This window comes from Numenius arquata, chromosome 7 (genome assembly GCF_964106895.1).
Source record: "Numenius arquata chromosome 7, bNumArq3.hap1.1, whole genome shotgun sequence".
NCBI lineage: Eukaryota > Metazoa > Chordata > Aves > Charadriiformes > Scolopacidae > Numenius > Numenius arquata.
Window position 1 is genome coordinate 35,310,546 of NC_133582.1, and position 20,104 is coordinate 35,330,649.

At 40.0% G+C, this 20,104-nt stretch overlaps 1 protein-coding gene across 6 annotated transcripts in view; it reads right to left on the reverse strand.

Moving 5' to 3' along the window:
• The window catches only part of PDE1C (phosphodiesterase 1C), a 334,640-nt gene that overhangs the window by 31,219 nt on the left and 283,317 nt on the right, over positions 1-20,104 (reverse strand). For 3 of the 6 annotated variants that reach the window (XM_074150406.1, XM_074150407.1, XM_074150409.1), the window contains 4 exons: positions 14,966-15,086; positions 13,566-13,741; positions 8,438-8,722; positions 4,942-5,016 (listed from right to left, as the gene is read on the reverse strand). In XM_074150406.1, coding sequence (XP_074006507.1) covers positions 4,942-5,016; positions 8,438-8,722; positions 13,566-13,741; positions 14,966-15,086 — 657 coding nt within the window. Of the gene's footprint in view, positions 1-4,941; positions 5,017-8,437; positions 8,729-13,565; positions 13,742-14,965; positions 15,087-20,104 lie in introns of all 6 variants that reach the window. The other 3 variants (XM_074150412.1, XM_074150411.1, XM_074150408.1) reach the window with 2 other exon arrangements.

The window sequence follows — 20,104 nt, forward strand, 5'->3', positions numbered from 1 at the left end:
AAGTTCCATCTGAACATGAGGAGGAACTTCTTTCCTTTGAGGGTGGCAGAGCCCTGGAAGAGGCTGCCCAGAGAGGTGGTGGAGTCTCCTTCTCTGGAGACATTCAAAACCTGCCTGGACACGTTCCTGTGCAACCTGCTCTGGGTGGACCTGCTCTGGCAGGGGATTGGACTAGATGATCTCCAGACGTCCCTTCCAACCCCATATCATTCTGTGATTCTGTGAAATGGTACCATTATTTATAGAATCTCAAATTTACCTTTTTACCTCTCTCAAGAAGATACAGACAAATGCTGTTCACTTATAGGCTTGAGTAACCTCTTTCAAAACAACATTGGCTTTATGCAGATTGCATGAGCGGGATTTTGTCAGAAGTCTGCTTAGTGTTCATTGCTATGCAGTGGTCTTGGCTAGATTGGCACACATGAAAACTGCATCTGCAGAAGGCTGCAAAGACAGACAATTCTTAAATGGTTGAACAGCTTTGCAAAATGCTGCATTCTCCTTAAATGAAAGAGGGAAGATTCTTGTTAATTCAACTCTGTCTGGGATAATTCTGGAGCCATGATCATGACTCCTTCACATCACCATATTCCTATACCAAAGGCATTCTCAGATAACAACATTCTGTGCCAGCTACTCTGCCACTTGATTTTTTGAGGGTAACTGGAACAGAAAGAAATCAATCCCCTGTACTTTACCTTTATAATCAGGGAGTCTTCCAGTTGCTGATGAAGGAATGATTGTCAAGAAAAATTAAGAACAAAAGGCAACTTTACATGTTGGCACAGGCAATGTATAGAACATATAGAAAAGGCTTTTAACTAGTGTTAAGTTTGACAAAATCAAAACAAAGCAAGCTAAACTCTCTATTTCTGGTAAGCCTGTTATGAACTCTTCATAGAGTCTGTATATTTAAAAGGCTACATATTGTATTATATTACATTATATTACATTATATTCTATTAAGCATATTCTACCAAATATATTTTATTAACTATATTCTATTCTGTTGCACGGCATAGAGGAATGTATTATTGGAACCGTGACCTGTCAAAACGCAGGGTACAATTTGACCACGGGGTGGGAGTATTGCTCATGGCACATACCCAGGGCGCATGAGGCTTTCCTTGTAGGTACTAGCTCTACAAGATAAAAATATCCTGCATATTTCTGTGCTAAAAACCTGCAAACCTTACCCATGGCATAATAAGCTCCCAGGACAAATACAAATAAGAACGTGTTAATTGACTGTAATTGCTATCTGAAAAAGAATATTTGAATAAACTGTGCTTTGGTCGCCAGAACAAAGAGTTGCACTGAAAACTTTGTATTAACACTGCAAAATCTTTTTGCAGTAGAAAAAGAATGAGGAGGTGGCAGAGATAACTTGTGAAAGTGGTAATCATAGAATCATAGAATAATTTGGGTTGGAAGAGAACTCTAAAGGCTATCTGGTCCAACCCTCTGCAGTGAGCAGGGACTAGATCAGGTTGCTCAGAGCCCATCCAACCTGACCTTGAATATTTCCAGGGATGGGGCATGTGCAACTTCTCTGGGTAACCTGTTGCAGTGTTTAACCACCCTCATCATGAAAAATTTCCTTCTCATATCTAGTCTGAAATGGGGAACAATAATTTTCTCATTTGTTGTCGGTTTTGTGAACATAAAATTGCAAAAAAGAACATTTGTGAATGTAGTTTAAAATTATTTCCATGAGACTGCTTACAATTTTCCATTTAAAGTGTTGAAAAGCAACTATTTCACGTGGGGAAAATCAGGTTTTCCAAAGTGGTTTGATAATGTTCTATCCCACAGGAAACATTTGATGAACTACTTGTGCTGATGATGTCTCTGATAGGGGCTGCGTCTTTATGTGGGAACTGGCAGCCCCGTATCGCTTTCCTTGGAACTGAAAAAAAGCACAGTACTGAGAAACAAGTAGTATCTCCCACAGAAAAAAGCCAATAATATGAAGATTAGATTAACATGAGAAGGAGACTAGCCTACGTTCTTATGATTTGCAGAGGATTTTGAAGAGGTTAAGACAGAAATCTAAGGTATGACTGCAGCTTAAATAGCCATCCTCAAGCTAGCTTTAAAGTAGTTGGCTTTGGTACGGATAGACTCAGTCATATGAAGCCCTGGATAGATGCAGATGTAGTTCCTTGCCATCTCAGTGAGACTGATGCCTGTTTCTCGAGGCATGCTCACTTAACTATTTTTGGGTAGCTTCAAGGTAACTCTGACAGACAAGCTACGTTTCACACCTGTGACTCTAGTGTAGATATGCAGCTTCAATGTCTTCATGTCCACATGAGACAGTTATTCTATGTGTCCCTGGCCGCTTGGTTCCCCATGTATTAGGACAAATGTATTGGAAATATTTTGGAATGTATGTAATCCTATAACCAGATATTACAATAACTTCTTTTGTATATGGTCAAAAAGCAACTTGGATGTAGTTCCTGCAAAGATTTATGCAACATATACTCTGCAGCTTTCTTCTCCACGTGCAGGATGCCTGCGCAGTGGGACACGGTGGCAGACTGACCTCAATTGGGTGCAGGGCTCTAGCTGATGCTAATGAGTGGTAGTGAGAAAGCTGAAGCCCTCATGGTAAATCTACACGAATGTGCACTTGTTTAATACAAATACACCCCAGCTACGTACTGAACAGAGTCTGTAAAACCCAAGTACCCTTGACCCTGGAAAAAGTCCAGGCTGAGTTTCACCCACCAGCAAACTACACATGGTGAGTGCATTATAGATGTAACTTCAATCTCTGTAACTCCCCTGCTTAATCTGTTTTTCCAGAATGTGAAACGCCATGGCACGTGAGAAAGCATATGTTTGGGTGAACATTTCAGTAGCCTGCAAACAGCTATGTATTATCCATGGATAATGTTCCTTTCTCTACATCCCTCACATGGCTGGTAAGGAGATTTGCTGTGGAGTGAGTAACAGACAGAAGAGGTTGCGCAGTGTTTGTCAAAACAGAAGTGCCACCCTAGCACTTTCCTTTCTAGGGCACATCATTCACAATTTTTCTCCCGACTTCTATCAATAAGATTGTTAGCTATAATCTGTCTTTACAGTGTCTGAATGAAAAACATCCAGCCTACAAATTGTCCCTGCGTAGTTACAGTTGCTTATTCACTGTAATCAGCTGGTCCCATAGTATTGATCTTTCCCTAAGGGGATGAGCAGAACATTTTCTGACAGGAGAGCAAACAGACATTAAACAACTACACCACACAAAGAGTAGCAAATTGCAAGGAACTAAATTCGCACCCTCACCCTTCAAGTCAGCATGAAACATTTGCTTCTTGGTCCTCCAGCCCAACTAAATAGGTGCCCCTAATCTTTCTGAGACCTTGAGAGTGCAGGTCTTCAAATATAACCTGGTCCTCAAAGTCAGGGATTCCTGGGTCTTCCCTCTCGGCTGGGCTGATGCTCCTAAGTCCTAAAGAAGCTCCAGTGTTTCTGCGTCCCCCCCGGTCCTGTCAGGGCTGCAGCCTTCCAGCACAGCCACTGGTCAGACATCACCCACCATAGTAGGAAGAGTAGTCATTCTGCCCATTAATTCTTCTGCGGTCTTGATAGTTACATACAGCACGGCACATATTCACAAACATCTGAAGAGTCACATGTTGTTTGAGTATTTGTGCTTAATTTCTGCATGACTGCAGAAAGAGCTGTGAGTGGTACTTGTTCAAGACTGCTTTCAAGCCAGATACTTAACTCAAGTGTGTAAATTATATGACCTCTTAATAAAATAATCTTCCTAAACAATTGTTGCTAAGGGGCCTCTTTAAAAACATACATATTTATGTGTCTGAAATAAATACATGCTTCTAGAAGAATTTTTCTACATTTTTACTTGAGGTATCACATTTTCTTCTTATTTATCAGTTTGCTAGAACAAAAGGAATTTTAAGTGATTTCTCAAAAGGAAGCAATAAAAGAAAACATACTATCATTCTAAACTGCAGTACTTTGATGTTGTCTTTCTTGACCATCAAACCAAAGTACCAAATTATTTACATTCAGGATTAGTTGTGTTTCAGTGAATTTCACTGAGACATACACAAAGAAAATGTTAGCTCTAACATTTGTTTCTGTTTATTTTGCTACCTAATACTTTAGCAATGTTTTTTGAGCAACATGTGTTCAGGTGCTACCTCAGAGTCCTGTGGTACACAGCTGAGGAGATGCAAAAGAGTAAACATGCCATAGACCTTACAGCTGTTTTTTCCACTTTGTTGGGGCTGCTAAAACGTCTGTTGACTTCTACACTAGGCTCAGACCCAATTGAAATTATTCCCAGATGTCCAAGGAACCATTCTGTGGCTTGGGATTGCTTCAGTTTCAGCAACATCCCTTTTATATAGCATCCTTAATAGGACCTCTATGCTGATGCACTCATGTGGGTCGACAGCGCTTGGCAAATTCCCCCTCAGACAATTAAGTCAATAGAGCTTTGTGTTTGTATTGGCATAGTAAAACATGCAATCATCAAAAACAGGGACACCTCGTGCACATTTTTCCTTAACTCTGTTTTTTGCATCTCCCACGCAGCCTGTCCTAACAGAGAGAGAATAGAATATGGCCCAAAGAAAGTCACAGAACGACAGAACCTCACAAATCCGCATTTCCTATTAAGCAACTCTAATAATCCAGGATTTTTCTTCCATGCACTGCACAAAAATCGATGGATAAGGCTTAAGAACAGAACAACTGGGTAGTGCTAGGCATTATGTGAAAGGGATGATTTTCCCCCAGAATGCCCCAATGACTTTTGTCAAGTCTAAAGACTCTTTCTGTTAAGTCTGTTTCTGGTTACTACACAATTTTTTGGTTTTCGAATAAACTGTGGATGTTTAGGAAGCAATAGATTGCATATAAAAATGGGTGACAAATGTAATAAAATGTCCTTACCATCTGTTTTCTTTGATTCATCCCCCACACAAGATTGATCTTTTTTGTCCAACTTATTGTCTTCTTTTAATTCACCTACAAAGAAGCAAAAAGAAACATTATAAACATTTTTATGCAGACTGCAATTTATTAATGCCTGTAACTCAATCAAATTGCAACATCCAAATGAGATGTTCCTTAGGAGAAAAGGTCCGAATTCACAAGGAACTGGATTAACACATTCTTATAGAATAAAGCACTAGACAAAATTTATCCACTCCTACAGAAAATCAAGCCTTTCTATCTACTTTTAAATTTATTCTAATTGTTAACACTTTTTTAAGTGCACATGCAAACTCATATTCCCTCTGGTTGTATGTAGGCCATTAAAAACCTGAGCACAACCTTCATTTCAAAATCAGGACTCTGAAACACACTTTTAAAGGACTAGGACCCCACAAGACTTCATCATAGGTCTCCGCATTAAAGAACCACCTTAGATATCCCAAACAGTCGTATAATTTTGTCTAACTTTCTCTTACCGGTTTCCTTTATCCACAGATTCATTTGGCTTGGTCTTTTGACCATGGTACCAGGAAGCAAACAATTATCCTAGCACTGATCTCAGACCTAGCCTGAGAGATTCTATAGCAAAGCAGGAAAGCAAGGCCTTTGCCAGAGCAATGGTTGATGCAGAATGAAAATGGCAACTTAAGCTGGGGCGTATTTAAGAAGCCAGGAAGGCTAACCAGAGACACTCTCATTTTCTGTCCTCTCTCAGTCATACAGCAGAGCACACCAGACCTTGCCACACCATCCCTTCATTGAAAGAGAATGCCAAGTGAAAGATCAAATAAAAAATAACTTATGGGGAGAGCTCTAGCAGAACAGGGCTCTTTCAGCTGCAGTGTCCAAACAGCAGCAAAGAAGAAGTCCTTCTTTTAGATGTCCAGAGAAGCAACACCAGCCTGCCCAGATGGGAGCAGGCAGCTTGTCCTTTTCCCCTGGAAGAGTAGCAATGAATTTGTGACCCACACCTCAACACAAAAAGCTGTAAAAGTCTCACTTCAGAATTTTGTAAATGTGAGGTATGTTAAAGTAATGCTTATTCCATTTGTATTACTATTTTTGTTACTATAACAACTTCAGAGCCTCTGGATCAAGATTATAGATATTAAGTGTTAAAGAGGATCTGATCTGCCTTCAAAATAGTCATTGCCAGTGGGTACTTATTTTTGGAACAGCTCAAAATATGAGAGACTGTAGAGAAGCAAAAGCTCCCTCTTCCATATTGTGCCCTAAACACTAGAATATTTGTTATTCTTGGATGACAGAGGATTGATCTCTCTCTCCAACTAAGTTTCATCACAGTATAAACAAGGAATGGTTTTCAAATCTTAAAATATTAAACAAGATGGAAAAAACATGTCCTGTTCAGTTCCCATTCAGAGCCAAAGCTTTTCATATTTTAGTTCCTAAGCTGTGTCAGTGAGAGAAAAATAAAAGCAAGATGGTACAGGACAATTAGCAACCTCCTCAGCTGATCACACTGCCACTGGTTTGGACTCCTTGAACAGAGGTATAAGCAGCTCCAAGCAGGGTTGAGGTGTCTGCTTGACAAAGGTGGCCTCTAAAAGTACACTGTCTTCAGGAAATTAAATGAAAATGTTTCTAGAAAAGTAAAAAGTCTTCTCGAATTTCCTCCACCATGGTGGTGGCTGATGGTATGATAAGCTGATAATGCTTTATTTGAACATTGCATAAAGAAGTTGCTTGACACTAAGTGTGTGCGGGAAAAGATGACGAACATCCACACATACGTTATTGCACAGTTTGATCTCTCTGAGAAAGCACACGGGCAGCAAGTGACTGAGAGAGACTTTAAACTCATCTGACAACACAATTTCTGAATTTTCATTGAATAGAACTTATTATGAATAGGGGACTTTTGAGTATTGTAATATCTACTCTGCCATACTGCCAGCAGCAGAGTAGAATGATGATCATAATGATCTTTTTGAAAGGGATTACAAACGCAGAGAAATAATAAGGCAAATTCCTTATGATGAGATATTAACATACAGGCATAAAGGAAGCTATGGTGAACCCAGAGATATGAATGTTAGGATTTCATCAGTCTCCAAAGACTCTGCCATGATTGTACCTCATAAAGGCCTTTTCCCATAAATTAAGGAGCAGAATTTCTTTTCCTGAGGAATAGACTAATTTTCAGAAATCATTACAATTACTTTCAAAGCGTTTTTGACACTTGCAGCAGAGAGACATTACAGAAAAAGGCACTGTCAAAATCACTAGAGCAGATTTAGCCCCTATACTATTAGAAGACTGAAAAACAAATGATTTCAGAAGAAAAGTCTGATGCGTTCTCGCTGGGATTTCATATGTCCCCAACCTTTTTGTCTTCTTGGGGGGCCCATTCCTATTCACCTGTGCAACACTGTCTGAAGAAGAATTCCATGCATCACAGAGCATGACAGCTCAGATCCCCTCAGATTCCAATCTAAAAAAAATCTAATGATGAAGGGATCACTGGGAAAGGCCAGCAGCCAAGTGAAATACATGAAAATCATATAAAGGATGTTTTAAACAGGATTTCTGCCTCTGCTGCAAACTAAACTCACTGCCTGAGCCTGGGACTTTCAAGGCCTGTATGCTCACTCAGGCTTTTTCTAAGAGGATGCTTCTGAGTCTTTTGCTGGTTTTCAACTGGCTGATACTAGCCACGTTTGTGACAAGTCACATGTGGGTGCACTGCCATTTTTTGATAACAGCTTTGGGGAGCAGGAGCTGGGGAGGGAAGGACAGTGAAATGGCCAAGAGACAACAGATCAGTTATCATCGGTCTAATTTTTTTTTTTTTTTAATGTTTAATGCAATTTTCCAATATTGTTTCCACTTTTTTTGGGTGCAAAATGGGATTCTTATTTTAACTCAGTTCTATAGCAAGTTAAAACACTGGAATAAAATTTCTGACAAAAAAAAAATCTCCAAAAAAGGCTAGTGACTGCCCTAACAAAAAAAATGAGCAAAGGAAGCATAAATAAAATAACTCTTAAAGACAGAGGAGGGGGAAAAATCATCTGTCCCTAAACATATTCATATCTGAGACTCAGTTAAAAGGTACCTTTAATTGGCCTTAAAAAGAATTTATAAGCCAACTTTGGCTTCTCCTCTGCCAGTTACCCAAGCAATGAAGTTGTTCATTGAAACAAGAATATTTGTTTCAGCTTTTCAGTCTGTGTATCATAACAGGCTGCTTCATTTCCATGAGAAAAGTAATTTTTTCCTTTCCTCCAAAAGTGCCCAAACACGTACGATGAACCCTATCTTCTATGGAAGAACACTACTTGGTTACAGTCTCCAATTCCCATATGCAGGTGACTATGCCAATGTCCAGGAAGAGGCTCTGGGCCCAGGGCATCAGGTTCCCCTATCACTGAGGTGAGAGACTTGTTTTAGGGCTGGATCTATGTTTCAGTGGAAGGAGAGAACTCACCATTCTGGACATGCTGTTTCTCTTCTCCCACTGCGTAATGAGAGTCCATTGCCTTATCTGTCCTAAGTACATTTTTCCCTTGAGAGGCTTCATGTTTGTTCACCCCAGTTTGCTGAGTCCCATTTACATGATTCTTACTGGAATCTGCGCTTCTGTTTTCCCCAGGATTTGGTTCTTTGCTGTTCTCCGTCTTTGCTGCTGTGGCATCTTCAGCTGGCTTCTTCTCATCCTTTTCATCTGTTCCCTGATGAGCATTTTCTTCTGCTTCTTTCTTAGCTTTTTCTTCTGCATCTTCAGCAAAGAGAGAAGCAAAACGAGGAAAAAAGTCACGATTATCAGTCAATTTGACAAGAATGATACAACTCACACATCTAAATCTACTTCAGCTTTTTACATGCAAACAGCTTTTACTTAGATAAATGTAGGAATTGACTTGACAAGGGAAGAAAAGCACAGGAGCACATTTAAGAAAGCATTCTGGAAAAAACACTCCATGTTGGCCTAAATGTATATTATGTGCACGTCCTTTTTTACTACATAAGGATCAACTCTGAAAATGCAGTTCCTCAAAATTCTTAAAAGGCAAATAAAAAAGAGATATTAGCTATTGAAGGTTTTAGGTGTGTCAAGGTTAGTTTCATTTTTGACACACAACAACCAGTCAAATGCCATTTGGTTTATCTCATACTGTACCATATAACTAAGCACATAAAAAGTTTTGGTTCTTTGATATCTGCTTTTCCCTCTTCTTGTTCCAGGTTGCTTCCAATGCCAGCTTCCTAATCTCTTCCCTTCCACTTACCGTTATTCTTATGGCTCTGTCCTCTCTTGGCAGCCTAATGTATTGCCACTAGTACTTGCCCTTCTATCCCAGAAAGTCTTACAGTCAAATAAGACTTTCATAAATTCAAAAGGTATAAATTCAAAAGTCAGTGTTGAACAACAGCAGCATTTCAAAATAGTCATTCAGAAAAAAAAAAAAAAATTCATAGAGAAGCAAATTTCCCCCATTCAAGATACTGCTCTTGTTCTTATCCAGACCTTAGGTCCTGGTGCAACACTTATTTATAACACAGGCTGTAAATCACTTTGGGTCCAAATATTGAGACCACTACATTTCTAACCCAGGTCGGGTACAGCACACACCCACAGACTAGGCTGGAAAGGCTGTGTGTGGCTTCCTACGTCAGACTGGAAAGCAGGACAAAACCACAGACCCTCACTGCAAGCCTTGAGCTAATAAAAAGGGCTGGGTGTGCACAGGCTCTGGGCAGAGACTCCATAATTTTTTCCCCTTTTTCCATGATCAGTAGAGACTTAATCTGCAAAAGCATCCGAGAATCTCAGCACACACTCAATTTGGAACCTGTGAACTTATGTAGCTTCAGAGCATATATATCCATACTGAATCTAAGCATTCAGAGTGACTGTCCCATGCCTGTATTCAAGATTTCTGGATTGGCAATATCCCGGCCCGCTCATTATCCCATCACGGGTAACCAACTGCACTTTAATTGTGATAGGAATCACAGATCCTGTTTTCTGAGAGACTGTGTAAGTTGATGAGTAGAGGAACAGGTTCTACAAAATCCTACAAAACACTGAATAAAGTGTACCTTGGTCCTATGGAACTGTTCTTGACATCTATAAAGAAGATGTTTTGCTCCTTACAGGAGCAGAGCCCTGGCCAGTGAGCAGAAATTACAAAAGAATTTCTAAGTGTCTTGTCAAATACTTCTTATGAATGAATCAGAACCAGTTTGGAGAAAAATATAACAATGGCATACAAGACAGAAAGGGGGAAAGCCATCCTTATAAGAAATGTCAATCTGTATTTCCTTGTCAGCAGCAAACTAAAGTTAATTATTTTTTAAATTAATAAATTACGACTTACATGAAACTATAATTAAATTAGATATGACCCCCCCTCACTTTATTAATCATTCCTGAAATCTATGGTAGCTTCCATAGATAGCTCAGCTATGCATGTTGGTGTTTTCCCTGGAGTCTCATGGTATACAGAATGCTTCCTCTCATTTGGGGACCTGAAAAAAAATGCTGCATTTTGCATCTGAACCACAGGAGAGAAATTCAGCTCAGGAGACTGAGGCTTGCTACAGCACCATTGGATGAGTGCCTTTTGTCAAAATTAATGCCGGAAAATACTTTATCTAAATGGTGCTTTGCACATCAGGGTGTTTGTTTATTCAGTTTTTTAATTTGTAGCTATTTAATGATGATCCTTTAAGGAAAAAGCCATCAGTAATAAACCCACTAACTTTGCCCACACTGTCCAAGAAATTTTCTATAAATATCACACTCAGGATAGAACAGCTCACTGAGGCTTCTAGGGACAATTCCACTACCAAAGGGAATACAGTATTCTACAAATAATTTAATAATAATAATAGTGAAAACAATAATAGACAGGTTTCCTTCCCTTGTGGTCCCCGGTTGCTATTTGTTGTCAATCAAGAGTTAAATGCTTTATCTGTCTTCTCTTAATAATTCTTATTTTTATTGGCAGAGCATCTTGATGCATGGCAAGAGACCGGTTTGAAGGGAGTCGGCAATGCAGACTCCTGCTGCGTGGCAGCCCCGGCTGCATATGGCTGAAACAGGGCAGGCAGATGGAGGGAGGCGCAGAGACCTGCGGCAAGTCAGCAGCAAGCAAAGGCTTTGATGTGAGGGCTCTGGAGTCCAAGAACAGTTCCTTAGTGCCCAGCCCATGCAAAGGTATGCTGAGTCTATACAAATCTTTCAGGATAAAAAATTATGCGTGCTTGGGCTGCTAAATGCACCCAGAAACACAGAAATTGTGTGAAAGTCAATGAATTCAGATGAACAGAAGCTGAGACGGCTTTCTGAATCTTTAACCCATAATCCGGGGCCCTGATCCAAGTTATTGGCGATGAAGTTTGGCAAAAACGTAAAGTAAATCAAGGGCTACCAAATTCAGGGCCAAAGGTTGTCAGAAAGATAAAATGACCTACTCAAGGGCTCCCGTGTCTAATAATGCAGAGTGGTGAGCTCTCTGCTTTCATGTGATCAACTAACTCTTCCATAGACAACCCTCAGGAGCTGCTAGAAGGATTTTTTCATGAGAGAATTAAAAATAAAACATGTTCCTCTCCAGCTTAAGTATTAATAACCAAACACTTATCATCAGGATACTCTGTAAAGAATGGATATGAAATACTGCATCAATACATATTACCAGTAGCAGCATTAGCTAAGCAATGTGTCCACATCCCCTTGAATCATAACTTGACATTTACATGTGCACATTTAGAAAGAATTCTTTATGCAAAGCAGTCACTGCAAGTGGGCATAAAGCACATTTAAAAGTTAAATATCCAGAATCTATTACAATCTACTCTACACGTTTGCTTTAGGTGAAACGTAAGATATGTTTTATTTATTTCCCCACAGGTGTCTCTTGAATATAAGATTTTTATCTAGTAGATACTTAGTAGACAAGTAAGTATGTATGGTACATGTTGAAATTAAATCCTTAAAAGTAGTTAATTGTATTGGCTTCATTCACTCAACCCTCCTGTACCATGAGACACTGACCATGTTAAATGTTTTGCTTGTTGAGTTAGCTTTAATTTGTTTGGTCCACGAAGAACTGTGAAATAGTAAATACCAATTAAAAAAAAAAAAAAAGCTAAAAAAGCCCCTGGCAAATAAGCAGATTTTTAATTATGTTTTTGTTTTCATTTTCATGGAATACCTAGAAAGGCTTTTCCTGAATAGCAAGTTTTAATCACAAAGGAAAATTTAATTTGAATAATAATGCGTTCGTTCTTGCACAGACCTTTCAGTTGGAGAGGAACAATCTGCTTGGGCAAACTGCCCCAAATATTCCATCAGCCCTGAATCCAAGGCCATGTAATACATTAAAATCAAACTCCTTCTATTTATATGAAACAACTCCATTAAATAAGGCTTTGAGTAACAAGCATTCAGCTCAGAGAAGAAATTGTATCAAAAACAGTTTAAGAAAGGAAAAAAAATTAATCAGTGATACATTCCTCCTTTTTTGGTTCAAACGCTGTTCTAAATCACCTCAGGGCTCAAGGAGACCTTGGGCAATCATCCAGCCCATGGAGGCAAAGAGCAGTTACACCTAAGTCGTTCTCAGTAGACGACTCTCATTAGCTCTGAAAGATCTCCAACAGCAGAGATTTGCCAATGTCTAACCTATTATCAGGTTATAATCACCTGCCAATTTTTTCTCCTCTGTTAAGCCGTGGGTATTTGAATAAAAAAATGGTTCCCTTATTTTGCAGCTGCAGTAGTCTTCAGACAAATGCTTTCAGGTGTAACCCTTCTCAGTTATGAACAACAGTTATTATCATTTGCATTGCTGTACAGCACATTGTCTGCAACTGACCCATATGTTTCCTGAACTGCAGTGATCAAAACTGGACACAGCACTGCTGCGGGGGCCTTGTTACTGCTGGATAGACAAGAAGGATGCCAGAGGGGGCTTAGAAGCAAGGTCTGGGGTCTTTTTGTTTTGGTCTGGGTTTTGGTTTTGTTGTTTGTTTTTTTTTTTTCCAATACCATGACAATATTGAACCCTGGTCAACTTGCAACCAAATCAGCCCTCATATTCTTCTGAAATATTTGCAGTACCTCCCAGATTCACAACATCACGAGCATTTGCAGCATAGTTTCCAATTCATTATCCAAGTTAACACTAAAAATATTAACCAGCTTGTGAATCCGGAATATCCTGTCCTCCCCTGAACTATCATCCAAACCTCTTTCAATCTTAATATTGCACAATCAATAACTTATCTCTACAAATACATCCCAGCTATTTTTGCATCCATCCTGAGCCTGATTCATGATTTTAGGAGACCTGCCTTACAATTAGGTTTTTTCCTCCCACTATCCACATTCTCTTCATTACATGCACTTACACCACGTGAGAAGAGTACAAGGCACATATGAGTAACAATATTCCTATCTTTCTGAACTCAGGGTGGGTTGTTGACCTTGAGAAGCAGATTCTTTCAAACTAACAGTGCTTACTTGGAGAATTATTTGATTGAAGAAGAGCTTGAAGTAGAGGTCAAAGAATTTTTATTCTTTCACTAAGAAGCTTGGCTGTTACCTTTGGTGGCTTGCGCTTTCCATTTCTCCCGGTTCTGCTGCACCACCTCAGTCCAGGTGGCTTTAAAACATTTGAAGTCCACAGTGAGTATGGAGCAGTTGAGTGAGGCACTTCCTTCGGACCCAGTGCTCTTGACACTTGATCTTTTAACTTCGGAGGGACTAATGCTATTCAGACTGCGACACAAGATCACAAAACACAGAAGAAATCAGTATCGCATATACCCAAATACAGCTAAGAAGAAATAATGACTATAAGTCTAAATAACTTAACAGAGTCAACTAGGATAACCAAAACTAAGCTTGAATCCCTCATCCTCCCCTCCCTCCCTCCCTCCTATCCCAGGGCAACCAATGTTAAAGCAAACAGCACAACCTGAGACAGTATCAGAAATAAAGGGCAGCTTTTCCCTGCTTATTTTTTGGTATCCGTAGTCCCTAAGAAATAGAATCACTCAAATTTTGCCATTACCTTTGTTTTGCATCTCCACTCCCTAAATATTCATTGGAGAGTCAGACAATTCTACAAAACAAATATATTAAAGGAGGAACCTCCTAAAATTCATCAATGAGAGCCACTAGGCATAGGACACTAGGCATAGGACAGGAGGCCAACCTCTGTCCGGGGCTTTGTGACTTCAGCTGACGCTGAAATCAGGCACTCATTTCAGTTACAGACCCTACAGTTGCCTTTCAAGAATGGACACTTCATTGTGCACTTTTTACTGAAGTCAGCAAGATGACTGACAAAGAAAGATATTAGTGCTTGGTCTTTGTGTAACAGCCCAAGAGTAAAGAAGTCACCTGGGAAAGGGAATACTGACTTGGTAGCCCTATTCTAGGGAGCACTAGCAACTGGTATTTGAATCCCAAGACATGCCCTTTCCCTGAAACTACTAGAAGAGTAATTTCTCTACAACAGCAGACCAGGTTGAATGGGCCAAGAGTCCTTACACTCCAGGTGAATTCTAGTGGTGCTTCAAACATTTGCGTAACCCTTAATACTGTCACTAAAGTGTGCTTATACTGCCCAGTCCTCTTTTCAGTCCCGTTTATACTTCTAGACCTGTAGGAATCAGTGCCTCCCAATGACTGCCTCTACCTTCTCTTTGACATTAGTGACTGAGAGAGCACTGAAGTTCACCTGGTTGCATGGCTACAACCTTTTCTGCTCACTGCCTTTGGAGGCACGGCTCAGGTTCATGCCAGCCTCCCTCTTTGCCCTCCCTTGGGCTGGAGTTTCTGCAACGAAGCCACATCACAAGGTGAGCTGCAGTGTTGGCAATGTGGATATGGTGCTTCAAGCCACATGGAAGACATATACTGTGGAGGGGAAATCGCGGGAGTTGGGCAAAAGGGCAGCACGTGCGGAGTGAAGGGAGAGTGCGTGTGGTTATTCACCTGGAACGCCTGAACCCAGACATGCCAGAGCGGGAAGCTTCATCGATGAGTGGAGTCACAATCTTCTCAGTCATGTCGGTCAGCACAGTAAAAGTGGGTTCCACGATGAAATCAATGAAACCTGAGCAGAAACACAAGCAGAGCCAAGCAGGTAGTGATTGCAGACAACCACACTGCAAAAGAGAGATTAAAAAATTTATACCTTCAAAGAGGGGTAGGCAAATACTAGAAAAGGAAGACAGAGTTATACATTAATCTCTGACCCAAGAGCCTGGATATAGCATGCAATAAAAGATACCTACTTAAACAGTGGAGAGAAACTGGCAAATCAGAACATAAATAGATGCATCAGAACTTGTTTTATACCAGAGCGTAATATTTAAGCCAAATTCTTAGCGAATTTGGATAAAACTCAATTTCAAAGATGAACTCTCTAAAAGCAGAAAATTAATGTAACAGTAATAATACTGGTAAGCTTTGCTGATGTGGAGTTACATGCAAACCTCCCTTACTGCATATCTGTGGGTTGCTGTGAATATTCTCTCCTCGGTGCTCAGGCACCTCGTTCTTGTTGATAAAATAGATTTAGATGCTTTCCTCCCATTTTTTAAGATAAGGAAAGGAAAAAAAATAAAGGGCCAAATAATTTCTACTTCAGTATACAGTTTGGCAGAGATAAACACAGCTCTGATCTGAATGTTGGGAAGGGCAGACTGAAGGGCCCTGTGGGCATAAACTCATGAGATTAAGGAAAATCCAAGTTGCACAGAAAAAAAGGGAGAGTGAGGATTTTACCGTACCTTATACCTTCCCCTAAATTCTCACCTGGGGCAAGTGCTATTTCTAATGTTCATTTTAGCACTTGGCAAATTTCTTAGTGCTGCAGGTAGCCAAGAAAGCAATAATGTCCTTAATCCCTCCTCAGGCACATCGGGATTCAGGTCTTTCCCTACTGTTACAATTTTTAAAGATTTGGTAATTACCAATGATTAATTATACATTCATAATATTATAATTTGACTGGATCATGATACGTTTCTACAACAGACCCTAGCGATTCTAGGTGATAGCAGAACAATAAAAGGAGAAGGCCAGGCACCTGAATTGACAGATGCTATGACGCACATCTTGAGTGCAAAGCAGTTAAGCATCCTTCTAGTCCCATTTCCCTCCCTTGATTTTTGCTAAATTTCTAAAAGAATGGGCAATTAAGTGTATTTTCATGCCTAGCCAAATTAAAAATGTTACTTGCAAGTTGTCAGAATTTCATACTAACATTCTGTAAATCTGGAGAAAATATCCATTCAGTCCCATCTGACCATCTGAATCATGTGCCTTCATAAGACTGAGACAGTCTTAGTTATTCAAATTTAGGGAAAAAAGAACTCCCTTCCTCCCAGGGAGTTAAACAGAAATGTATGCAGTATAAAGCCATGACAGGAAATTGTGTGCTAGATCACAACCCAGATAATCTCGGCAAACTTCATACAATTTTTTAAAACACTGGAAATTGTATTGGCTGAGAACAGTGTTAAGTCTGCCACAGGAATCCTGAGGATGATGAGAATTTGATTTATATATGTGTGTGTGTCTGCCTGTCTATATATCTCTTCTATTCCCCTTCAATTAATTTTTTTTTACCTCTTAATGACCACAAAGCACAAGCCATGGTATACCTTGTCACTTCTGCTTGGCAAGTAATACTGCTGCCATTTGCTTCATCACCACTAACAGCCCTGAGACATGCAAATCTCTGGTATCCGACGCATGACTGCGTCACTAACTTCAGCAGCAGGGTGGTGGGATCCGCTTCCTGAGATACTCAACTTTTGCACATAAACACGAGGTCCAATTGTAAGTGTCTAAGAAACAAGTTTTCCCCAGGACAAGTCTTGCATCTCATCAACAGGCAGTGGTGACACACGGGACCACAGCTGAACAAACCCAAAGACCTAGGAGAACTTTTCTTTGATAAGTGGTATTTTTTCCTCTATTCCCTATAACATGAATAAGTTATTCAACTGTGTTACCTAAAAATGGGGATTATAATAAAGTTGACAAACATAATCTGTTTGTAGAAAAAAAATTTAGGACTTTACTAGTAATTATGTAACTTATGCCATATTCCCATGTGCCTCCTCCCCAACATGTTCTTGCGCTTCTTACCTAAAGACACTGGGATTTAAATACAGTGATTTAGTTTGCTAATTAAAAACCCTGAATATCAAATAATGAACCTGGGTTTTAGAACCTATTAATGCTAATCACCATCTTATCATCCTTTTTCTTCTCAATAGAATGACTGTGGTAAATATTTCTGTATCCCAGTGACTAAGATGATTTTACCAATTAACACTGTATACTGAGGATGGATTCCAGGCACATGCCTAGAGCTCATTCATTCCGCCTAAGAACATCACCACAGCAAACACTGCCTAGAGGGCAGTTTCCCTAAAGCCCACCACCCCCCCAAAAAAAAGAAAAAAAAAGAAAAAAACAATCATCAGCACAGATTCATCAGCCTCTATCCAATGTTTTCTGAAGCTGTAATTTTCTTTCTTGCTGGCCAAAGGACAAAAATAAAAAGATGCTGCTACATTTATCAGCTGCAAAAGAGGACAATGACAACAAAGGCTGATCTCCAGTCAAACTAGTTTCTTATAGTCTGAGGCAGACAGAGGAGCTTTAACTCCTGATATTGTTGGGAAATATAAATCCTGGCCTGGTTTTCTTTGCAATTTGTTCATCTTCCCACTCTGATACGCAGCCTGACTTCTGGACATGAATCTCCTGATTTCTGTACTTCACTATGGTACAGAAATATTTACTGCACTCATTCTCTTGAAGAAGAAAAAGGATGATAAGTTGGTCATTAACATTAATATTAATAGGTTTTAAAACGTAAGTTCATTATTTGATATTCAGGTTTTTTTAATTATAAATTTAAACCCTGAAGAATTTCTTCACAAACTGAAGCAACAGGATAGACATTCTTTCTTTTGAGGAAGTTAGACCTTATAGCAGCTTTCTGGTACCTGAAGGGTGCCTGTAAGAAAGCTGGAGAGGGACTTTTTGCAAGGGCATGTAGTGATAGGATGAGGGGTAATGGCTTCAAACTGGAAGAGGAGAGATTTAGAATAGATCTCAGGAAGAAATTTTTCACTATGAGGGTGGTGAGAGCCTGGCCCAGGTTGCCCTGGGAAGCTGTGGCTGCCCCATCCCTGGAGGGGTTCAAGGCCAGGCTGGATAGGGTTTGGAGCAACCTGGTCTGGTGGGAGGTGTCCCTGCCCAGGGCAGGGGGTTGAAATTTGATAATCTTTAAGGTCTCTTCCAACCTAAGCCATTCTATTATTCTAAGTTTTTGCTGTTAGATTACTTAATTTCCATGGAAAAAGTCCGTACTGCAAAACCTTCAGTCTGCATTTGTGAAATGTTTGCCCACTGTTGTTGCATCTGCAGTGACCTTAGAGCAGCAAGCCAGCAACTACAAACAAGTCGAGCCACCAGAACAGGATTTCTAGGCTCTGTCCCTGACAGAATCAAGAGCACAATTTTATTTCACAAAGGACAGAAGTTTTTTATTTGTGGGAACTGATGGCTGCTTGCTGCAGATAATAGCATAACTTGGAATTCAGTAAGAACTTACTTTTGCAAAGAAACGTAGTACTTGCTATTCCATGGAATAGTTAAGGCTATTAATCAGGTAAATAAATGAATGGGAATAGATTATTTGTATGAGAATGTAGCCTACAACTTTGGCAGCATTACCTCAACAGATAGCCAAAAAAAATGAGAGGTTTTGATTTAACAAAGTAGATGTTACAGAAAGACTCTGCCAATATGTGCAGCAGACAGAGAAATGAAAAATTTATAATGTTAGAAGGCAAGACTTACAGAGAGTAGCCTATTAATGTCAATGGATTACTAAACTGCACAAATCAAATATAATGACAAATAGTATATGACTAAATAAGGTTGCCTTTGCATACTGATGAGTGCCTCTTTTATGAGGTGGAATTGTGTTGGTGATGGTTTAATTCACCATTAATTTTGCAGTGGCTTGACAGAAGGGGCATCAGTGCAGAAGTCTCTTGACTCTCCTGGCCTTCCTAGGCAAAGGAGGACAAAAGAGGAGGATAAGGAAAACAGATAACCAAGCACACACAACCCTGCGTAGAGGCACCCCATGGAAGCACAACTCCCCTTCCCTGTAAGGAGTGAGGGACATATCTGAAAGCTGATATAAGGGATGTGAAGGAGAAGGTCTCTACACGTGCTTCCTTCCACACCAGCCAGAGAGTGAGAGAGTTATCTTCTCCCATAGCACAGTAGTAGATGTAGTCTGCCCAGAAGTCCTCAACATGGGTTTCAGCTGAGACTGCAGCACTTCAAGTTTGCTGCTGCTTCCTTCCACCGAGCTGCTGGCAGAACACAAATGCGCTCAGCAGTTGCACTGTGCCCTACACACCTTCCCACTCTTCTGGATTATTGCTGCAGAGGAGTAAACGCTACAAGTCTGGCAATCAGGCCAGGCTTGCATAGGGCTTTTCAAGTTCAGACTCTTGGCTGAACTGTCTAAACTTCCAAAGCCAGAAAAATCTGGGATGGGGTCCTTTGGAGAATCGCTTGCCTAACAGGAACAATGAAATAATATTAAACAGAAATGGCTCTTAGCCACAGATATGAATCTGAACTTTCCTAGGTTCAGGGATATCTTTGTCTTATTCTTTGAGAGAAATTTCATACTTCAAATTTTTTGTTTGTTTTCCTTTAATACATTCTCTCTCTTTCCGTTTCTGGACTCAGTTCCCTCATTTTTCGGGTCCATGTTATCTTTCTTTTGTTATTCCATTTGGCACCCTATTCTCCAATCGAGGTTAGATCACATTCTGTCTGCTTTACTTGCTTCCTAGGTATAAAAAAATGCAACCCAAAATCCATCTTTTCCATTGTCCTTTTTTGCCCCCAGCCTCCTGAACAGTTTTACTTCACTTAGCCTTTCTTCAGTTTTCTCACTGAATACCAGGCTTGTTGCCTCATTCTTCTATTTTTTCACTCAATAACCGGAGAAGAGGTGGAGAAAGCACTGTTGGTGAGTCTGTAAAAAGATCATTGTTTCTGATTGAGTAGAGCAGAAAA